At 51.2% G+C, this 21,761-nt stretch overlaps 5 protein-coding genes across 5 annotated transcripts; 1 reads left to right on the forward strand and 4 right to left on the reverse strand.

The window, feature by feature from the left end:
* Nucleotides 1-445: 445 nt before the first annotated feature.
* NEUTE1DRAFT_89077 (uncharacterized protein) lies at nucleotides 446-3,695 on the reverse strand (the record flags this gene model as incomplete). Its single annotated transcript, XM_009856907.1, has 2 exons — nucleotides 446-3,359; nucleotides 3,418-3,695. 2 exons carry the CDS (start codon nucleotides 3,693-3,695, stop codon nucleotides 446-448), a joined length of 3,192 nt encoding a protein of 1,063 aa, XP_009855209.1.
* A 7,847-nt stretch (nucleotides 3,696-11,542) lies between these two features.
* Nucleotides 11,543-14,033, reverse strand: NEUTE1DRAFT_149312 (uncharacterized protein; the record flags this gene model as incomplete). The annotated part of the gene is made up of 2 exons (XM_009856908.1): nucleotides 11,543-13,823; nucleotides 13,890-14,033. 2 exons carry the CDS (start codon nucleotides 14,031-14,033, stop codon nucleotides 11,544-11,546), a joined length of 2,424 nt encoding a protein of 807 aa, XP_009855210.1.
* A 588-nt stretch (nucleotides 14,034-14,621) lies between these two features.
* Nucleotides 14,622-15,737, reverse strand: NEUTE1DRAFT_149313 (uncharacterized protein; the record flags this gene model as incomplete). Its single annotated transcript, XM_009856909.1, has 5 exons — nucleotides 14,622-14,860; nucleotides 14,935-15,040; nucleotides 15,106-15,151; nucleotides 15,224-15,401; nucleotides 15,503-15,737. 5 exons carry the CDS (start codon nucleotides 15,735-15,737, stop codon nucleotides 14,679-14,681), a joined length of 747 nt encoding a protein of 248 aa, XP_009855211.1.
* A 1,255-nt stretch (nucleotides 15,738-16,992) lies between these two features.
* NEUTE1DRAFT_89080 (uncharacterized protein) lies at nucleotides 16,993-18,500 on the forward strand (the record flags this gene model as incomplete). The annotated part of the gene is made up of 5 exons (XM_009856910.1): nucleotides 16,993-17,019; nucleotides 17,196-17,227; nucleotides 17,312-17,428; nucleotides 17,626-17,716; nucleotides 17,793-18,500. 5 exons carry the CDS (start codon nucleotides 16,993-16,995, stop codon nucleotides 18,450-18,452), a joined length of 927 nt encoding a protein of 308 aa, XP_009855212.1.
* A 689-nt stretch (nucleotides 18,501-19,189) lies between these two features.
* NEUTE1DRAFT_118454 (krev-1) lies at nucleotides 19,190-20,882 on the reverse strand (the record flags this gene model as incomplete). The annotated part of the gene is made up of 8 exons (XM_009856911.1): nucleotides 19,190-19,451; nucleotides 19,508-19,765; nucleotides 19,846-19,874; nucleotides 19,937-19,959; nucleotides 20,029-20,108; nucleotides 20,224-20,250; nucleotides 20,414-20,445; nucleotides 20,624-20,882. 8 exons carry the CDS (start codon nucleotides 20,650-20,652, stop codon nucleotides 19,252-19,254), a joined length of 678 nt encoding a protein of 225 aa, XP_009855213.1.
* Between the last annotated feature and the right edge of the window lie 879 nt (nucleotides 20,883-21,761).

Genomic DNA, 21,761 nt, shown 5'->3' on the forward strand with positions numbered 1-21,761 from the left:
CTGTTTTCCCTGGGTATAGTAGTAATGATAGTGGTGTGTGTATATATATAATATGTACGAAGTAGGATATCTATAAATTCCTCGCCAGCGATGGCGGACGCAAACTGGTAGTATCCAACATAATTATCCAAGATGATGGAGGATGAAGATGATGATGATGATGCCAGATCCCCAAACCAGAATCGAAAATGAACAAGAGACTGCTAGACAAAATGTCGTACGTAGTGCTAGTAGCCAGCCACGAGAAAAGGTAATAAAGGATAAGGAAACAAAAAGATGTCGATGCTCTGAAAAGCAGTGAATAAGTGGGTTGATGAGTTAAATTTCCAGAAACGCCCAAGTATGCAAGACGTGGTATCAATGATGAGATGAAGGTTTATGACGAAATGATGAAAACTGATACAAAGAGATAGAAGGAGTGTTGGCAAAACCCATCCATCGCTCATTAGCCCCAGATTGGGGCATTGCGGTAAGCTGGTGAGTTGTAGCTGTGAAGGATCCGATAAGGCGGATTAGGACCATGCGAAGTGTGCATGCTCATGCTACGCTTCCTATGATGGCCTGTCTGTCGGGGAACGTAGGACGGGTATGTGCTGTCAGGCACCACGTGCCCTTGAGTTCCCCTGTAGTCCATGTTGGGGTTGCTCCAGGGTTCGTTTGCCAGCACTCCGTAGACACTTGACATGTCCGGAGGGTTAGCATTCTGGAGGCGCAACTGCTGATAAGCGTCATGACTGGGCCTATGACGAAGCGTCTGAGCCCGCTGGATGTAGGAACTATGGCGAGGCTGGGCACTGCTCGGCCTTTGGATTCCGTTACTAGAATTGTGATGACTCGTTCCATTCGAAGATGTCATGGACGACTGACGGCTGATGTCACTCCTGGTTGGTGGATTCCAGTCGGGAACCCTGTAGGTAGGAGGCAAGGTATTCTGGCGCTGCCTGAACGCGGCGAGTCGTCGAGGGTCCATCTGGGGAGGAGCAGCCGAAGTGCCCAAGTAGTCCTGGCCAATAGTCCCCAATTCCTCGTGAGCACTGTAGTTCTGAGCTGCCTGTTCGTGCACCGGGTAGCTGTGGATGCTTTCTCTGCTCGGTCTGCGACTAGACTGCACAGATGGATAGCTGTGAACATCCTCACGGCTGACCTCATGTCTCAAGCTGGAAGTTGACGATTGTGGCCGCAGATGAGGTTGGGGCACCCGAAGCGACGACCGTCTCGTCTGCATGCTGACGGGTGGTTGATTATGCGTCGTCTTGTGGTCGAATGTCATGGACGCAGTCCGGAAAATCACTGGGCTCGGGAGTGACGCCGGGGGCAGTTCTGTAGGCAAGCCAGCCAGGTTCGAGTGCGCTCCAACCATCTGCATATTGAGAGTTCGCTCAAGCGAGACAGTGAGACTCATTGTCCGATCGCATGGTAATCTGGATCCGGCCATTTCCGCCTCCTTGAGTGCTTCGGACCCGGAGCTGCTCTTGACAGTACTACCGTAAACCTTTCCACTCTTGGGTGGAAGAATCGAATCATAGACGCCTGGTTGCTCCTCTTCGCGGCCCTCCCTCATATCGTCTTTGCTAGTACGTACGGGCTTCCTGACCATCGACTTCTTAATCGACTTTCTCCAGGACACACCCTTGGTCGCGGCAAGTTCGCCAGTTTCCGCCTCAGGAACGGTGGTAACCGTCGGCTTGGCGGTGGTTGCTTCGAGGCTTGCTTCAACACTGCCCACACTAAAGATGGTCTTCAGAGTGTCCATGCTGGAACGGGGCTTGAGAGCCAGCCTCCTAGCGGTCATGGGAAAGCGCCGGCCGTGGTCACGGAATTCGTGCTCGACGTCTTTCGAGATGGCTGGAACGCATATCTCTTCAGGTGCATGACGGCTGTGTGTAGGCAGAGAACTGGTGGGACGGCGAGCTCCGCTCAAAAATCTCTGCAGCCTGCTCGGCTTCTGTGACGTGCTGCTGATGCTGTGAGCAGAGTTTGAACGATCTGACTTGCTGGACTTGGTGCTGGCTGGAGTAAGGCTGCTAAGTTCGGGAGACTTCGGGCTACTGCCACTTAGTGAAGGACGCTTTTCGCTTTTCTGCGAGGATTTGGGAGTGAGGAGACCGGCTTTAGCTTGCTGACCGCGGAGAGAAAGACTCTTCCGGAGATTCTCAAACATCTGGCCTCCCTCGAGAGGAGAGACTGGGGGAGTATCTTTAGCAGGGACTGATGGAGGCGCCTCTGATTCGGGCGTCATTGAAGGGGGAGAAACACTGAGTGGAATGTCGAGGCCAAAATCTTGAACCTTGACTGGACTGATCTGTATCTCGTCTGATTTGTTCTTCTCCCGATCGGAGATCTTAGACTTGGTGTGGAGCGAGCGCAAAGACACATTGGAACTGTATCCAGAATCGGCCTTGGCCAAAGGCTTGGTGTTAAGAGATTCGTCAAAGATGCTCATGAACCCGCTGTCGGTTCTGGCGACAGTCGTAGCCGCATCACTGCTGGGGGATGTGCTAGGCTGCGACTTTGCATTCGGGTCCAGACGGACGTCCAGGACTTCGTTTGAAGAATATTCGGGTTGAGTTGAATTCTGGGACAGGGCAGCCAAAACGTTGTTGGCTGGTTTCACCACACGCGGCTCTGGTATTTTGACTTGGAGGAATTGTGACGCCTCCGCACGTGAATCAAGGCTGCTCTGCACCCTCGAAAAATAGTCTACTCTCTGTCCCTTCCCCTCGAGCTCGGGGCTCAATGGGCTCGCAGTACCGTTGGTAATACGCAACGTTCCCAGCTTGAAAGCTCCAATTGACTGATATTCGTCCTCGCATGGTGTCACAACCCGCTGCAAAGCCAATGGATCTAGTCCAGGTGGCGGCATGGACAGAATGCCCTCCCTAAAAGACTCGATGGACTGCTGGCGCGAGATCTGTGGCGTTTGTGGGTGGCTATACCGGAATGACTGCGAGTGGGTCAGGCCATCTCTTGTGGAAGTTCTGCGCGTTGCCACGCCGGGCGTTTGAAGTATCGATCGTCTGCGGACTGGCACATAGAGAGAAAGATCGGAGTCTGCGCGTCTAATAGGAGCGCCGTCGTACTCAAAGTGATCCCCGCCGTTCCACGAATGCTTTCTATCAGGAGCTCCGTTGTACTCAAAGTGATCCCCGCCGTTCCATGAATGCTTTCTAGCAGGAGCTCCGTTGTATTCAAAGTAATCTTGGCCGTTCCATGAATGCTCTGTCATGGTCGTTGCGCGCTCGGATACGGCAGTTGTGTGTACGAAAGCCGGCTCCTCAGCAAGGTTGATCAGTCGCTGAGAGGCATAAGTAGTTGTATCGTAGTTCCAGGTTGGGCGGGTTTGGGGCGGATGAGCCCAGCTATGGAACATGATTGTTAGCAATCTTGAAGCGGATCTTTGTGATGAATGGAACTTACCTCTCCTGGTGTGGCTGCAGATAACCGGCGGCGGCGGCGGATTCAAAAGTCACGGAGTTGGACCTGGGACTGGTGGCCGTGGTGCAGTTCCGTGACATTGGCCGAACAGTACTGGCCCCCTTTTCCTTATGTGGATTCCCTTGCGAAGACTTGGACCGGAACAGACTCATTCTTCTGGCTGCCTTTTCTTGCATCAGCCTGAGTGAACCCTTCCTCCCTCCCAGCTTCGCCTTTACTTCCTCCGAATTACCCTCGGACACATTGGCGGATGGGCACATTATTGGCGCGGGGTTGGTTTCGAGAGCTGCATTTTCAGGACGGGCGGGTAGGACGGCGCTCTGGCGATTTGGACTAGTAGAAAGCCCTCCGGGGTGCAAGGAAAGTAGGCCTTCGTTGGTAGGGTTGACGGTTTTGGGTTTGGACAGCCTCGAGGGAGACAAATCGGGGTTTTCGAGTGATGATTGTGTATTCCCCATGATAAGTTGGTTGGTATTAATGCTGCTGCAGGAGGAGGGAAGGCTCCCTGGCGCAGAGACAGCGCAGACAGGATCAAAGAGGACGGCAGGATAATGCTATGCCTTAGTATACTGAAACTGCTGCCATGCCTTGATCCGTGAATCGTGAATCGTGATATGCGTGATGCGGTGATGATGGTGGTGGTGGTGGTGGTGACCTGGGGTCTTGGTATGGGGAAGGACCCTTATGGCGGCTTCATGTAGATGGACCTCAGCCTCTACACTTGTATTACTTACTATTAGGAGGAGAGGAGAGAAAAAGAGGAACTGGCGATGAACATAATTAAAACGAGAGGGAGCAAAGGTGGGCCGGAGCTAAGGAGAGATGTGCTCGGGTCTTATCAGGAAGGCAGCATGGACAGGGTGGCCAGGAAGGAAAGAAGGAACGAAAGGTACACTACTACCTACGACTAGGTACGGCCAGATCCCAGGGCCGGGCCAGGATGCTTGGTCTTGGTCTTTAGGAGATGGAACCTGGGAAGACCCGGGGGAGGATTGAACGAAGGAGAAAGGGCTCCATCGTCAGCTTGGTTGGCAATGGTGTGTGCTGGGCTTACAGTTGCCCTGGTCCCTGCCGACTTGCTCACTACACTAGACTAGTCCGTTGCCGAGTCGCTGCTACCTCGTCGACTAGCTGGTATTGACCGTACGGTAACGTAACTTTCCCTTTTTTTCTCTCTCTCTTTTTGTTTCCCCCTCTTGTCTTTGCATTATTACCCTGCGCCGGTCTGAGACGGCTGACACCAATTGAAGAAAGCAAAACACCACAGCAACGCTCTGACGGTGGTGGGGGAGGGGAAGACTCCAAACGGGAGGTTGGAACTGGTGGAACAGGGCAGACATGACAAACACGGAAAGCACAAAGACAAATAGAAAGCCGAAAACGACTTTTCAGCAGTCTTGGCTTCTATCAGATCGCCTTCTCAGTGACGCCCACAAACACTTCAGCTTCCGTGAAGAGCCGCACAGCATTCGGCTCACGGCAAGACGGGAACCAAAGGTACCTCTACGCTGCGCTGACTAGCTACACCACTGTGGTCAAAGACAAGGGAAGTTCTCCGACCTCGGATCAGCAACATGAATGAACACCACACACAGAAACTCTTCCCTTTTTTTTCCCGAAATTTACTTTTGCCGTACCGGTCGAAACCTGAAAAATTGCAAAGGGCCAATATGGTGGATATCGGATAGGTCTTTTGTCTGGGATGATGGGCTGCCATTTCAGTGAGAGCACCCTTTTTGATGGGCGCATCTTCCAAGTTGTCGGATCTGCATGCCAAACCGGAGAAAGTGCGTCACTGAAGCGAGAATTGCCAAGAGCAGCATTCATTTCACCTCTAGGCTGCACATGTACCGTTACATACAAACCACGCAGTCGCTATACTTTCCGTTCGGGGTTCTTGATGAGAGCCCGGCGCACTGTAGCCTGAATCGGTGGACTCCCGTCGTCTGATGTCCCGCCGACAAGGTACCTGCCCCATGTGCCTGTGTGGGCTTGTCAATGTACCCCAGCATTCTGTATGTACGAGCATCCAAATCTGCAAAGAAATCAGGCGCGACATGAGATTTTCTTCATAAAGAAGCCTTGGTGCTCGTCACATCCTTCCATTTCTTGCGGTTCATCGGCAGTCAATCGTCTTGTTGCGTGCCATTTCACCGCCACGATCGATTTGGGCAACAAAGGAGAGAATACGAAATAACAACAGTTGACGGCGTGGAGTGTGTGGTTATTGGGTCAGAATGAACCCAAATATCTACGCCCTGATGTCTTGCGGTGATGTTGTTTCGTTCACGATACTTGCAATGTCCCGTTCTTCCACTTGATGAAAAGGCCGGCTGTTGCTCTCTTTGGGGTGGCACAGCAGGAGGCTCCTTCCACAGCACACATACACACACATTTTCTCTCTCTTCTCTCTCTCCCGTCATGAATGGGCGAGAGGAACCGGGCGACAGGACGGGGATAAATGCTGCGACGGGGAGCTTTGACAATTTGCACCACCCGAAAAAGCGATGATATCTCAATCGCAGAGCAAGACTTGGGCGCACTGCGGACAACCGACCAATGCGAAAGGTCGTGGTGCTTCCCGTACAATGAAGAGTGCTGTTTTTATTCTAAGGCCTGGGCCAGCATGATGACCATCCAGAATGCCATGCACACATGATTTCACCATCGATACCTAAAATTGAAGATGAAACTGAACACATGGGAATGATTCGGCGCGGGCGCGAGTGGCGACAGCATCTGCTTCAGGCTCTTACTCAGCGGACTCGATTGACACCCAGGCGGAGACTACACTATACTTCAACCTCAAGGTACCTCTACCTCAATGTCTGAATGTCAATCGCAACCAAAACACCAAACTCTGTGACAAGCTCAAATGTAGATTAAAGCAGATCCCCCCTTTGCACTCTCCTAATTCGCCGCCTTGTGGACTCTAGTCTGTACACTGACGACGACGACGACGAAATCGAACCGTGTTTGGGACTGTCGCTGCAACAGTGCAATCGATTACACTACACAGCTGCGCAGCACGGGCAATCAATGCACACCATCTTTCGCTTTTTTCCCCAGCGGTTTCCACTTGTCCATCACCTCCAAGCGCGCAGCGTGCGTGGGTTGATGGAGATGGGTAATTTCTCTGAAATTTGACGTTATTCGCATCCGGCATTACTCCATGTCCCATCACTGTGTGAATCAGCTTGGCGGGGGTTTCACAGTTTCTGCTCCATTCCATGTCTGCACCCTGAATGTGTCTTGTAGACTCACATGGTCCGGATGGTCTGTACCTTCACCGCGACTGCGCGACACCTAGTGGTTAGCAGAGTTTTGGAATGGACGGCCGGATTGTGGTCTCGATCTTTTGATTTGCACTTAGGTGCAGCAATAGGGCATCGCGTCGCCCACAATTCTCGTTGGACTGGTAAGCTAGTGTTACTTACTTGTGAAGGCGCGTCGACAGCGTCCACAAAAGTCCACAGCGTCAGCCAACAAATCAATTGGAGGCCCCACTCGCGCTAACATTTTAGGCTTCCCCTTGTCCAGCCCCACAATTGGCCGAAGATCGCTGGCCAATTCCCACGAAGTGGAAGTCCCATCATGAGGCTCTGGCTCTTGTTTCTCCAAAACAGAACCCCGTGTGCGAACAAGGACGTCATCCTCTTCATCCTTCACTGGGACATCCATTCTTGGCCTGCATAGCTCGCACAAAATTTAGAAACACAAACAGAAACAGCAGCAAAGATTATCTCCGGATAATGCATGTTTCAGATAGGCAGTCCGAGCAACTTATCTCCAGCCATGAACCCGACACAGCGACATCCGAACAGAGACTACACGACGTCGTATCCAGACCGAGTAAACAAAATCACGGAGGTTGGGTCGATTGGTGGTCAAGTTTCCGGCTCGATCGCGTGCAGTGGTGGAATATATTCTCCGCAGCGTGCCCGGCTGTCCCTGGAAACTCCCCTCCAAGCTCCAACCTCTCTCCTCAGATTCTTGGACCTATCGTCTGAGCCCGTGTACGGTACACGCGTGGCCTGTGGAAGTGCGGAGCGCATCGTCCCAGTCAGGAACTTCCCGGCGCGAGTCGAACCTTTCATCCTGTTACCGACGGAGACATCGCCGGCAGCACTAGCGGGAAAACGAAACCACGGCAAAAAAAAGGTTGAAAAAGGGCACAAAGACCATTGGACAGTTCGGCTCCAGGTGCATGAACCTAACGTGAGACTGATGGCACGAACTGCGAAACCACGAGGCCGACGACATGATACTACTGAGGAATTGGCGGTCAGATCATGATCTTCCACTCTAAGCCTTTTTCACCTTTTGATTTCCAGCTTCTTGCGTGACCGCCAGAGTTCAAGTTTCCGGGCTAAGACACGGAGATTCCATCAACTTACCGGTATGTAATTTACAAACGTGATACATCCGGTGATGCGAGCCAAGTTTGCGAAAACAACCTCAAAACTCCGGTCGAGCGCGTTCCATTTCTGCGCATCCTTTTCCCGCTTCCATTTGGGCGGGAGCACTTGGATCGATGATCAGAAGAAGAGTCCCCGTTGTCCGCCGTTGGCTGCAACGCCAGAGTCCCCATGGGCTTTACGGCCGAAAGTGGGATTTCGCGACGACAATCCATTCCAAAGGGTCCAGCTTATTTTCCTCCAAAACCTGGAATCTTCTGAGGATTCTGGGCGCCTTCTAGGTGCTAAAACCGTTCAACAACCATCCTATCAAGTAAGTTCGGCACGTTCCACCCGCCATAACAAGCAAAGTGAAGATGGTGCAGGCCAGGCAGGTCTGCCCTGGTCCTGGTTGCATCCATCGATGCCGAATCCCCATTCCCCGCACGACTCTGCCATGAACCTGTTCCGAAGCCGGTTTTTTAGCCCCTAGCCCCCCACACCCTTGTCTGATCGATAAAGTTGTCAACAATCACAACAATAAAACGTTCGTCTGACATCACCATCAACAAACTGACTGAAAACACAAGACAAAGGGTTCTGAAGGGGGGGAGGGAAACAGTCCCACAATCAGGGCAGATGAGTTCGGATGTTAAACCGAGATTGGAGGAAATTGGCACCCCGATTTTGAGGGCCTTCCCTTTCTCGAAATCACCTGCCACGCCCACACTTTGAAGAGAAAACAAGCATGGAAAAGTAGAAGATGGGGTTTCGGAAATATTGACCAACTACCGTTACCGTATCATACCTTACCTAAATGCTGACAATAGATGACCGTCGGCCTGTCCCCGACCCCAGAAAACACGACCATCGACGGATCTGACGTTAGAATTAGGTAGGTAGTATCATACATTACATGCTACATCAACCGATACGCTGAACAAATGTACCAGGTCAACGGTGTCAATCTGCACATGAAATCGAATCCAGCACAGGCTAGGCCCTGTCTAGGGCTGTACAAGTATGTATGTAAGTGTAACAGGCACAGCTGCTGCTAGATTAACGTACTCGACTGCCAGAACCCTATAACAAGCGGTTACTATACATTTGACTACATCTGACAAGAATGATGAATGGAACGTAGAACGGAAATGTCTCCTCCTTCTCTCTTGCCTTCTTGATGATATATCCGCTCGATCCGGACTGGAACCTCGATCCAACCGATTGACTGATTGGAACTGGGGAATGAATATTAACGACACCTTGCTGTCTGTCGCTATCTTTGCAAAGTCTGGTTTCCAGACAAAGGTTTCCAGAGAAAATTCCAAGACATGTTACATTTACAAAAGCCAGGCGTCTATCTGTCATGTGAAGCATTGACATTGGACCACTCACCTCTTTTACATTGGTTGCGAAATTACATTTCCTGACCGAAATGGACGAGTGTCACCAACTACCTAATAGAAGGCAACAAAAATGGCGAACGACGTACACTCAAACTTGGCACCTACATCAAAGGTAACAAGAAAAAAAAAAAGAAGAAACAAATTCAAGGCTTTGCTTGCATCAGGTCATGATGAACCTGTCCTGCTCCAGCTTTTGCTCTCAACTCTCTTCACAGGTCCCCCTCCCATCCCGCTTTCTTCCTTTCCCGCGCGCGCGCTGTTGTGCAACAGCGACAATGGTTGATGATGATGTGCCTGTACGATGTCAGTCGGGACTGCACATGCAAGGCAGGTAAGTGAGCTGTATGTATGTAGGTTCACCGGTACCAGGAATCCTAGCTCGAGATTAGGTACCCAAGTAAAAAAAACCTCGACCATGATGCTCTTTCTCATCTTCACTTCGAAACTATATTCAGAAAAGACTGATCGATCCCGAGAAGATACGCATCGGGCATCTCATATGGTCATCGACCTGAGTTACATAGTACCTACCATTCAGCCTCCGAGGCTCAGTAAGATGAAGAAAGATTCAAACATGCAAACCAGAGACAAATACCCACGAACAAACAAACATGTATCATGCTCATGCTCATGCAGTACAGTCAGTACATCATGTACGCGCGGCATCCATCTCCCTCCATCTCCCTCCATCTCCCTCTCTCCCTCTTTCTCCTTACATACACATACACATACACATACACATACACATACATCCGCCAGATTGAACCTTTCAACCACAAGCTAATGCTCTCACACCTACATACCCAGTTCCCACGATTGACGAGCAAGCTAAAAAAAAAACTGCATAGAGGTAGGTACATGCATTGATTGCATTCTGCAAGTCTCCTCCTCCTCCTCCTCCTCCTTTTCTTGCTTCTTCTTTCCCACTTTTTTCTTTCTCACACTTCTTTCCAATCATTGATTGACACCACCACCACCATCACCTTCATTACCACGGCATAGTACCGAAAAGCCCGAGCAGACCTAAATCTTGTTTTCATCTCCATATCGACAGAACGGCATTACCTGACTAAGCTATTTCACATCGGCCTCCATCCCCAAGCTAGGTAGACAGCTCTATCAAGTAAGGTACGCAATCCCCAAACGAAAAATGGAAACCACGATAGTTACGATAACAAAATAACACAATTGTAGTAACGGCCCCATAACCTGACATGCCACTGCCGCAGAATGCTATTGAATCAGTTAATGTACATAGTTTTCGTCGTCACTTGTTAAGGGAAATATCAAGGAGTAAGTGAGCAAGTAGCTGGCTACTATCTATTTTATTCACACTTCAGTTTTACGTTGATACCCTTAGTCAGCTTCGCTTGATATTCGCCAACCTCTCTCTCCATATCTCCACCTCACTTCTTTACTCTTTAAGCTTCACACCTATACTGTTTGCCTTCATTTCCTTCCTTGCTTCAGCCCTTCTCAGCCCTGCAATTGATTACCTCACTCATCTTACTCTCGGCAGCGCGGAACTCCTCGGTACCGGCTGAACGTGCAATCTCAATCAAGCCACATAGGTACACAAGCCCAGCCTTCGCTTCACCCGGCTTCACCTTCAACACTCGCTCACCTTGTCCCGTCCCGTCCCGTTCCCCACCTTAGGTTATGCCGACGGTTGAAATGATTCATGTGAGGTAGCGAGGCTCACCCCGCAATGGACAGAAGGGAAGTTGTATATCTCAGATTCTGAACTGCGGGGGAAGAAATAAAAGTATTGTATGGTACCAAACGAGCGCGATGAAATGAGATAGTGAACTCTCGACATGGACAAGGCATCCAGCAAAAATCCGTGTTAAACGCAAGTTATTTCAACTACTTTGTGTTCACTGTGACTACCGTAGTTGTCAGTCGCGCGCAAATTCTGAACAATTGGGAGCGGAAGAATTTTAAGATTAGCCAATACAGGACACACATTTCTGAACATTTGTTTAGTAGTATCCAGTGATGGAGCAAAGCCAGTTGCAGGACACGAAGAGAACGTGCCTAGTCAAAGGCATGAAGAACAAGAACATCGCAATGTCAGACTCCAAGTTGAAGGAACATGATCGATTAGTCTAGTCAGCCCCTCGTGTTTCTCAAATCAAATATCTTACAAGAGCCCGAATCCGTTGGTCCTTCAATAATGCTAGTCTTTCTACTCAGATAATATCAACATGACCCTCCAATAACCGCCATAGTCTCTTTGCACTCCCATAACATGAGATACTATGGTCCATCAGACATAAGAAAGGAAATTATAGCCATGCTCATCCTAGACGAAGAGAAGAAGAGATCCCCAGCCGATCATGACCGTGACAGGAATGAGCAGAAGACCGACAGAAGGCGTGTTGGTGTCAGCCAGAGAATGGGTGACCTGTGCTGGAGGCGCGCCGTTTGCTGGTGCTACGCCCGATCCTCCATTGCCATTACCGGGCGCAACTCCGGAGCCTCCACTGCCGGGCGCTGATCCAGAGCCGCCGTTTCCTGGCGCTGATCCTGAACCACCATTGCCGTTCCCAGGAGCCACTCCAGAGCCTCCATTGCCTGGTCCCATGCCGCCATTGCCAGGTGCTACACCCGAACCGCCGTTGCCATTACCAGGCGCAACTCCGGAGCCTCCACTGCCGGGCGCTGATCCAGAGCCGCCGTTGCCGTTGCCTGGTGCTACTCCTGAGCCGCCGCTGCCCGGTGCGGCGCCAGAACCATCATCGGGACCACCATAGGCCATGACGTTGGCGTTCCAGTATTGCTTCTTCTCCACAACTCGCGCAGGCTGAGGGACGGTGATGGTGAGGACGAGGAATGATGAGGGACCGGAACCTGTGGGACAAGGGGTAGGTGCTGGAGCGCCTCCGTTGCCAGCGCCAGCGTCGTTGCCATTTCCATTTCCATTGCCGCCATTACCACCATTGCCAGCGCCGTTGCCGTTGCCGCTACCGTTGCCGCTACCGTTGCCGCTACCGTTGCCGTTGCCATTGCCGTTGCCATTGCCATTGCCATTGCCTCCATTCCCATTGCCAGCACCAGATCCATTGCTGTTGCCACTGCCACTGCCATTACCATTTCCATTACCGCCGCCGTTTCCAGCTCCGGATCCCGGGACAATGGCTTCGGGGCTTGGAGTTCCAATCACAAAGATGGTTTGGACGAGGGGACCTTGCATTTGAGCGGGTGAAGGGAGAGGGCCGCCAGCGCCACCACCGCCGTTGCTGCCGTTGCCACCATTTCCGTTCCCATTGCCTCCATTGCCAGCGCCATTGTTGCCATTTCCGTTTCCAATTCCATTGCCGTTGCCGTTACCATCGGGGCATGGTGCACCGCTGCCAGCGCCGTTGCCATTGCCTGAACCGTTTCCGTTATTGTTACCGTTACCAGCGCTGTTGCCGTTACTGTTGCCGGCACCAATGTTGCCGTTGCCGTTGCCATTGCTGGTACCGCCGCCCGGACCTCCGGAGCCGTAGCCAAGACCGCCGGCGCCATTACCGAGGCCTCCAGCACCATTGCCGGGACCGCCGGCACCATTGCCCAGACCTCCAGCACCGCCACCGGGACCTCCGGCACCTCCGCCCATGCCACTGCAATCTCCCATGCCTCCATTGCCATTGTTCACACCACTACCGCCATTTCCGAGACCGTTACCAGCACCATTGCCCAAGCCGCCGTTTCCTGCACCATTTCCTGCTCCCGAACCAAAGGCTCCAGCACCAGCACCAGCGCCATTCCCACCATTACCAGCACCATTTCCATTTCCATTTCCATTTCCATTGCCATTGCCTCCATTGCCCGCACCATTGCCCGCACCAGCACCATTGCCATAAGCACCAGAACCATCACCCAGACCGCCAGCTCCATTTCCGGGACCGCCGATGCCATTGACTCCGAGACCGTTGCCAGCACCATTGCCAGCACCATTGCCAGCACCATTGCCAGCACCATTGCCAGCACTGTTGCCAGCACTGTTGCCGAGACCACCGTTTCCATTGCCTTCGAGACCATTGCCTCCGAAACCATTGCCTCCGAAACCATTGCCAGCTCCATTGCCAGCGCCATTGCCAGCACCGTTGCCAGCACCGTTGCCAGCACCGTTGCCAGCACCGTTGCCATAAGCCCCAGCTCCGGCACCCAAGCCTCCAAGACCAGAGCCAGCACCATTGCCACCATTGCCGTTGCCACCATTTCCGCCATTGCCAGCGCCATTCCCAGCTCCATTGTCGTAAGCACCAGCGCCGCTTCCTGCAGGTCCAAAGGGGAAACCGGGAGGCAGGCCGCCGGCACCGAGACCGGAACCACCATTGCCGTTGCCATTTCCACTGCCGTCAGGGCAATTCTCCTTGATAGAGGTGGGATTGGTGGTGAAAAGGCGCAGAGTTGGGTTGAGCGAGTAGGGCATGCGGTCAACAGAGGGAGAGGCAACTTTGGAAGAGCCAGAGATGTAGCTCATCGGGACAGCATACTGAGCCTGGCCGTGATTGATGCAGTCATTGGAGATACGCGTGATGGCAGGGTGGTACTCTTGGGCATTGCAATTGGCCATGAAGCACTCGAACATGGTCTGTGGGAGGGTCAAGTCAGTCAAGAGCTACACACCAAATGATGGAAGAGATCAAGGGAAACTGACCTGGAGTTCATGAGTCCTCTCACAGAGGCACGCAAGTGTGGCGCACCCGGACAAGTCGAGCGCGGGAGCAATGCATGGCTGACCACAGTCGGGAAAGGCGAGAGCCGCCGTGGCGGGCGTGAGCACCAAGAGGGAAGACTTCATCGTGGAGTAGTCGTGAGCTGTTCCAGAGAGCTGATATCTCGAAAAGCCGTTCGTCGGTCGTGTGGTGTGTTGAGACTCTGTGGTGGTGTCTCGAAAAGGAAGAACACAAAAAAGAGGAGTCGATAGTTGTTGATTGAGAGCTGATAGCTGACTGCAATTCAAGTATGATCTCCAAAAAAGAAGAGGAATGATTGAAAGAGTTTGGGATACCTAATCCAAAAAGAAAGGAGAAAAGAGTGTGCTGTTCTGAAGAAGAGAAGAGAGGAAGAATCTGAGAGTGGGAGGAGGATGAGTTTAAGTATCCGGTTTCGAGGCTTTGGGAGCCGAGTGATGGTGAGCTGGGAGGTTGACAACAACGAGTGCAGAGCGGTAAGAACCATGATGGCCATGGTGCCATGGTGTGGTAGGCAACGACATCGGGGAAGGAGCAGAACGAACTAAGTGAGGCAGTTGAGATGTCGAGCACGGTACACTTTCGCTGAAAAAGGGAAATCAGCAGAAAGTCCCAGGTTGAACACAGCAGAGTTACTTGGAGTCTGCTTCTTGATTCGGTCCTTGAACGCGTGGTCTGGAAAGTGCATTTGTGACAAGAGAAGAGGTATCATTAGGAGAGAAACAGAAGTGAAGGAATACCTGCCCCTGTGCTCAATAAAAGATCAAATCCACATGCTTCTCCTCCGCCGAGTAGCGGTCTTGAAGCTCCTTCCTCGTGAGGAGCTTGATCAATGGCATCATCGTCTCCCTCATATCAGCGATGCCCCGCTTCTTCTGATCGATGTGGGAAGCGTCCACAACGATTCTCTTCAGGCTGTCAAGAGACAACGACTCTGGCCGGACGAGTTAGCAAAACCAGACAAAGCGCATGGACTGGGCTCTGGCAAGGCCGGGATGGCTATCGTACCATTTTCGATCAGATCAATCAAGCGCTGAGGAGTACCCACGGCAATTCCCGTGCGGCTCTTCTTGAGGAAGGAGACCTGCTCCTCGACTTTGAAGTGTTTGGCGAACTGTCGAACGATCAATGTCAGCAACTCGTCCTGCTTCCTTCCTTCACATCGTCACCGCGACTTACCAATTTGGCGACCGAGTTGCCCTTTGTCTGAAACTTCCTCAATGATCTGGCAGTCGTCGTGTTAGCGCAAGTCAAACTTACGAAAAGACTATGGAACCCATCACCGGACTGAACATACCTGACCAGATCCGCAGCGCGCAGACCCGCGCCCGCCACGACCAGTGTGTGCGGTGACCCGTTCGACTTGGGCGCCTCGGACAACTTGGCAGGATTCTCCGAAAACTCCTCCAGGAAGTCTGGCAGGTTGTCCTTGTTCCGGGGCTTTTGGAAGGAGGTGGTGTCCTTGATCGCGTTTGCTGTACGTCACATGTCAACACCAAGGTTCTCACTCACTCATGATACTTTCCTTTCCTTTCCTTCTTTCCCCTTGTTCAAGAATTTCTTGGTTGGCACTCACCAGAAATGTAAAGATCCGAAAGCTCGACGGAGCTGAGATCGGTCCCGAACCGTGTCACCTTCTGAGCAATGTGATCGGCCAGGAGCTGGCCGTCCATGCGCTCGAATGCCCTGTTCAAACCTGCCTCGACGTCGAGATCACCCTCGTCCTCGCGCGCCTTCTTAGATCTCTTCTTCTTCTTGGCGCCGCCCTCGTCGTCGGCCTTTCTTTTCCTGTTGATCATTTCGGTGGCCATGACTGTTCTTTGTGACTGGTTGTTTGCTGGAGGAAGGTGGTGCTTTGTCACAAGGTGGTAGGCAATGGTGCTGATGTTGGTGGTGGTGGCCAATGGAGATGGAAGCACAATATTGTCAATGTAACAATTGGTAACTTCAATGAAGATTCAGATTGCGCTTTGATAATAATATTTCATCTGGTGAATATCTCCCGTCGTTTTCTGGTTCAACTTGAAGTTTCGTTATCGATTGGAAGATCCTGAATGAAGGTTCCTGAAGCTGCCCGGCCGCCGAAAATTTCTGGAGTAAACAGTGTGCAATGTCTTGGCGGCAGGCACCACACTGTGACGTTAAGCTTACAGCGGAGCCGCGGCGATCATTTTAGCGCAAGCTGTACAGTCTGCTACAGTGCCAGACCTTTCGTAGCGGCTGAGTTTGCCGGCTTGTCGCTGTAAGAATCTACGCTGATTCTTCAGTTCAGGGCCCGGGCACCTCAGTCCCCTCGTCAACTGAAACGAGTTCAATGTTGTCATCAAAGTATATCTGCCCGGTAAACGACCTCAAAACACCATAGTCAACACAACACTTTCTGTTTCCACTGTCGATGCTCAAGGTAGATTCTAGACATCTAGAACAGAGAAGAGTTCGCCGTCCAAAGTCATAAAGTACCGTGTTCTGGACTCCTGGGGCTATTTGGGCCATCCCCTGCATCGTCAGTGCTCTTCAGTTCTGTACCTTTTTCTCCACTGCGGTTCTCTAACCAGAATTGGCAGCCGCTTTGACAAACAAAGCAAAGAACTGCTGAACGTTTCATCGCGTTCTGGGTCGTACGTAGTGTGCGTGCATCTGCTTCGTTGAAGGCTGGAATACTACAGCTATTCGCCGCTTGACTGAACTTGGGATGAATCTGAGGCGTCGTACATCGATGTTTTCATCCTCCCAGCACACCTCACCTCGGTCTAAGGCGGGCGCTTTTTCGGCATCCCATTCCGAGAATTTTGTTTTTCTTTCCTCTTTTGGTTTTATATTTCTGCATCTCCATGCATGTCGCCATTGATGCACACTGTTGATAGACGAGCGCATCATCACTGCCGTTCTAAATTTTTACTTGTCGTTACTTACTTATCAGACCGCAAGTCTTTATCGCGAACGAATACATACCTGCTACACATCTATACCTCGGAGATTGATGAGCATTCATCATCAGCCCCGTCGCGAACAATAGACAACACCAAAATAAGTAATTTAAAAAAAAAAAGGCTACTCGGGACATCCATGGCGCCTCAAACAGAAATCCCAGTTGTACGTCATCCCGCTCCCCGCCGTTTGGCAAGGCTTCGTTGTGTTACCTGCTACCCCACGGTTACCGTTACCCATTGCCATCTGAACCATCGGTTGGTATCATGGCATCTTGATAACGGCATTGCCTGTACAGCCTCAATTGATCGTGATGGTGATACTGACGGGCAATATCACAGGCCGCCAATGTACTTGGGACAATAGGAACTGTGTAAGCCTCCCCAGATACCAAACCTCCTTTCTGTCTTTTCATCCTGAACATTTCATATCTAACTAACCATGCCACATTTTCCAGCTTCTGGTGTGTCCAGCTCATCCCGCAAATATGGACCAACTACCGCACCAAAAGCACAACTGGCCTCCCGGGAACCATGATGTTCCTCTGGGCGCTGTGCGGCGTTCCGTTCGGGGTGTACGCGATAGCCCAGAACTTTAATATACCAATCCAAGTGCAGCCGCAGGCGTTTATGACGCTTTGTTTAGTTGGTTGGGCGCAGATTTTGATTTATGGGTCGTAAGTAGTCTTCCCTTCCTATTTTCTTTCTGTGGTGTTGGAATCAAGTTAGTGAGACGGTGAGATGGAGACAGATACTGACAAGGCACAAACAGAAAATGGCCAACCTGGAAAGCCACTCTCCTAGCCTTGATTGTGGCTTGCGTGTTTGCCGGTGTTGAGGCTGCCCTGATCTTGACACTACGGGTGAGTTATTCCTTTCCCTTCCCTTCCTTTATCCTCCTATTCAAAAACTGAAAATGACTAAAACAAAACGCAAAAGCCCCTTTACGAAGCAGGCAACGAAACCCCCGTCCGAGTTATTGGCATCATAGCCGCCATCCTCCTCGCCGCCGGCCTCCTGCCTCCCTACGGAGAAATGTACAAGCGGCACGGTCGGGTCGTCGGCATTAACTGGATCTTTCTGTCGATGGACTGGTCGGGAGCCTTCTTCTCCCTCATGGCCGTGGTGACGCAAAACACGTTTGACGTTCTGGGTGGTGTGCTCTACATCATTTGCGCCTTCCTTGAGCTGGGCATCTTTGCGTCACACTTGATTTGGTTGGCGAGGACGAGAAGCATAAGGAAGAAACTCAAAAATGATGGCAAGACTTTTGACGATTTGTTGGGCGAGTATGAGAAGCGGGGAGAGAGTTGGAAGTGGGCAGAGAGGGATTTAAATTTGGGGAGGTTAAAGTTTTGGGCGAGGAAGGACAAGAAGAGGGAAGAGGAGGAGGGTGAAGGGGAGATTGAGCAAAGGGATTTGGAAAAGCAGGATGTCGGTGATTCTGCTGCTGATGCTGTGGGACAACAACGTGATGGGGCTTTGGACAGTAAGATGGCGATGGCTGAGGCACAGAATCAAAACGGGAACGCGGAGGATACAGATGCGAGTACGCCTACCATGGTGGATGGGGAGAACAGGGCGGTAGACAGGGCCTGAAGGGGACGGCGTTATGGATGAACGCCGGCTGAGGATGTGCTCAAACGGAGTTGCATGTTGAAGAACCAAAACAAAGAACTGGAGAAGTTGGTTTTGGTTTTGGTTTTGGATATGATACCATGGCTGGGACTTCGCTACGGGATACGAAGGCTGTGCGAGTGAACGCATAGCCAGGAACACATCAGCTGGTTGAACATAAAAGATGAAAATAGGAACGTGGATATATGAGGAATGGAAGCCGCTGACGGCTAGCAGATAGAAATAGAATCCAAGTAGATAATTGTTATCATTGTTCTACTAACAGCCGTGTTCGAATGTATCCCGTCTGGGGATTTATTCTTCCATATTTTTTAACAAGTATATGAGCACACGAAAGACATCGATCAGATGTCAGGGTATCGTAACCAAGGAATGCAGGAGGTGAACACCACCAACTTGCCCTCCCTAATGATGGCGGAACAAGAAAATACAAGGAAAGAAACGAAAACGGCTCAAAACAACAAACAACCTCCAATGCAAATATAGAATAAGGGAAAAGGAAAGAACCTGAGCGATGAAAGCACACAATAAAAAAGCGGCTCGGGTTGATAGATGCGACCGGTTACCCTCGGCAGCTTCCAACTAAGTTTAGTTGGAGAATGCAAGCGGGATTCGAGCTGACAAGACCTGGAAATCTGAAAAAAAAAAAAAAAAAAAGGAAGAAAAAAAAAAAAAAAAAAAAAAGAGTTCCTCAATCCCGAGACCATCATCTTATTAACGCTGTGAGGCAAGGTGTTATGTAAAAGGCGTTTAGTTTGCTTCACATGATTATGCACTTGTGATCGCCCTTCCTCTTTCTCCTCCGCTTCTTCTTCATGGGCCCATGACCATCCTCCTGTTTCCCTTGGCCGTAGCCGTACCCGCTACCATTGCGTGCGCCATCGTCGTCATCTAGTTGGCCACTGTCGTCTCTTCGGAGCATTTGTCGGCAGAGGTCGATGAAGACTTCGTCAACGTTTGCTTTTTGGAAGTGTCAGTAACCTTTCTCTTTTTGAATAGGGACATGAAAAACATACTCCTCGTCCTAGCACTAGCCTCATAATAAGGCGCATTCCACTGCTGAGAAATGGTAAAGGCCTTTGCGCGATCGACGGCTCGTTGGTCTAGCAGGTCGGCCTTGTTGCCCACCATGACGATGGGTATGTTCTCGTCATCTTTAATGCGTATGATCTCTTCCCGAAGCGTGGCGAGCTCGTCTAGCGAGGCTTGCGAGGTTATACTGAAGACTAACAGGAACCCTTGGCCGGCCTTCATGTACAGGTCTCGCATAGCAACTTTTGCCAAAAAAAGTGTTAGTGAGATAAGTTCCAAGTTGAGGGGGTGTTAGTTGAGTTGAGGCGGGTTTGTTACTCACCGAACTGTTCTGTACCGGCGGTGTCGAGGCTGATGAGCTACATGTTAGCATCAACCGGTCAAAAGTGAAGTGTAAGTGAGGAAGGTCTCACATTTCCAGTATCACTTGTCGTCCCTGGAGGTCCTCGTTAGCAAATCTGGAACATAAAACATCCATTAACAGAATGGGGAAAACAAGACTTACATCGACAGCCACCTGTGTCCTGTACGAGTCCTCAATGGTTGGATCATAGCTTTCAATCCATTCATTGTGTACAAATTGTGCTGTTGTTCACATCATGTTCAGTATAGTGTTCCGTTGTCTTGTCCACACAAGTGACAGGGGTCATCCTGCAGGTGTGGTTGAATCGGGTTTAGACTTTGGGGGCACACAACATACCAGTTAAGCAACTCTTGCCGACACCACCTTAAGTAAGCCATCAAAGTCAGCAGTTGTAGCATGTGATGCGCATGTCTTGGCATAGGGGGTTTGTGTGTGTTTTTTTTGTGAGATTTTTTTGATTTTTTTTTTCCACGATGAGGTTCACAGCGAAAAGTCAAGTGAAAGAGGAGGGTGGAGCACAACATACCGGTGCCTAGGACAACGATATGGAATTCGCGGCTATAGGACGAATCAGCATCAGAGCAAAGAGGTTAGGGAGTGACAGGACGTCTGATGAGCACTGCTGTGGCCCCATTGATGTGTAAGGTAGGCTGTGCTCAAGAATAGAAATACGAGGGGGCGTCTGAAGATGGAGGCCCATCAAACATTGATGTAATATAAGAGAGTGGGTGCTCACCAAGGCTGGAATCCGTAAGTGCGCATCATGGTCAACGGGAGGAGTCCACCTCAGACAGCTGGCCAGGGCTTATACGAACTGAAGGGCAGAGTAAAAGCCAATGCACGCGTCCTGGCCCGTCACACTCTGCCCGTTTCGAAGATGCGAATGCGTTTGCGTGTGCGGTAGATATCGGGGTGGTTGTCGTCGTCGCTTTGGGGATGGGCAACTTTGATCTGATATGCTGCCCCCTTTTGCTGCGCGCCGTGTTATTTTTTGCTTCAGTGTTTGGGATCGGCTCGCCGGAATCTCCAACTTTTGCAGATCAGACGAAAAAGAGGTCAAAGCCTAGCCAGCTCGCTCCAAATAGCTCTAGCTATTCGCGGGGCGCTATATTGGCGGATGCGACGATATGCCCGCTCGGCCGTCACACCATGCAGCAGGGCACCGGGAACAATCCGGACCGTAAACCGAGAAGGATGGGGGGCACCTTTACGTGAAGGTAAATTTCTCCCAGCAAGCGATTTTGGAAGCGAAAGAAGGATGAGTCTCGAGTCCGTTCTCGCCTTCTGGGAAAGGGTATCGGTATCGGTACGTAGCAACGACCTGAGGGGAATCGCTCCGAGTCGGGATTCTGGACCGCTTTAGAAAATTTTGGGCCTCCCAATCTCGCAGGGCTCTTTTTCACTCGACTGAATTGGCGGCTGGCCCCCTCTACACAAGGTTGTTCTCGCGCGTCGTTAACGTGACTGTGACTTCTCGATCCCGTCCCAACAATCCACCCGCATGAACTGTAGAAAACTGAGCAGAGCACAACCCGAAGCAACAAGCGCCTCCGGGAGTTTGGGGGGTAAAGTATACAGCCTGCGAGGTACCTATCTCTCTCGAGGAGGGGTTGGGGGCCAAAGCGCCGGGGAAGGGCGGGAATGGATGAGCTGGAAGGGCGTGCTGAACCGTTGTTTTCCAGCTGGGCGCAAGCAAATAATTAAGCATCGATGGTTCCAACAGAAAGGCGAGAAGCCTAAACGGGTCAGAAGGGTCGTGAGGGTCTCGTCCGCCGCTTGTGGTGCCGTGGTGGTGCCCAAAGTGGTGCCCGGTGGAGTCTAGTCCGGGATGGCTTCAGAAGCCAAAAAGGCCTAGATGAGTTCAAGCCCACCGG

Source organism: Neurospora tetrasperma, assembly GCF_000213175.1.
Source record: "Neurospora tetrasperma FGSC 2508 unplaced genomic scaffold NEUTE1scaffold_81, whole genome shotgun sequence".
Taxonomy (NCBI): domain Eukaryota; kingdom Fungi; phylum Ascomycota; class Sordariomycetes; order Sordariales; family Sordariaceae; genus Neurospora; species Neurospora tetrasperma.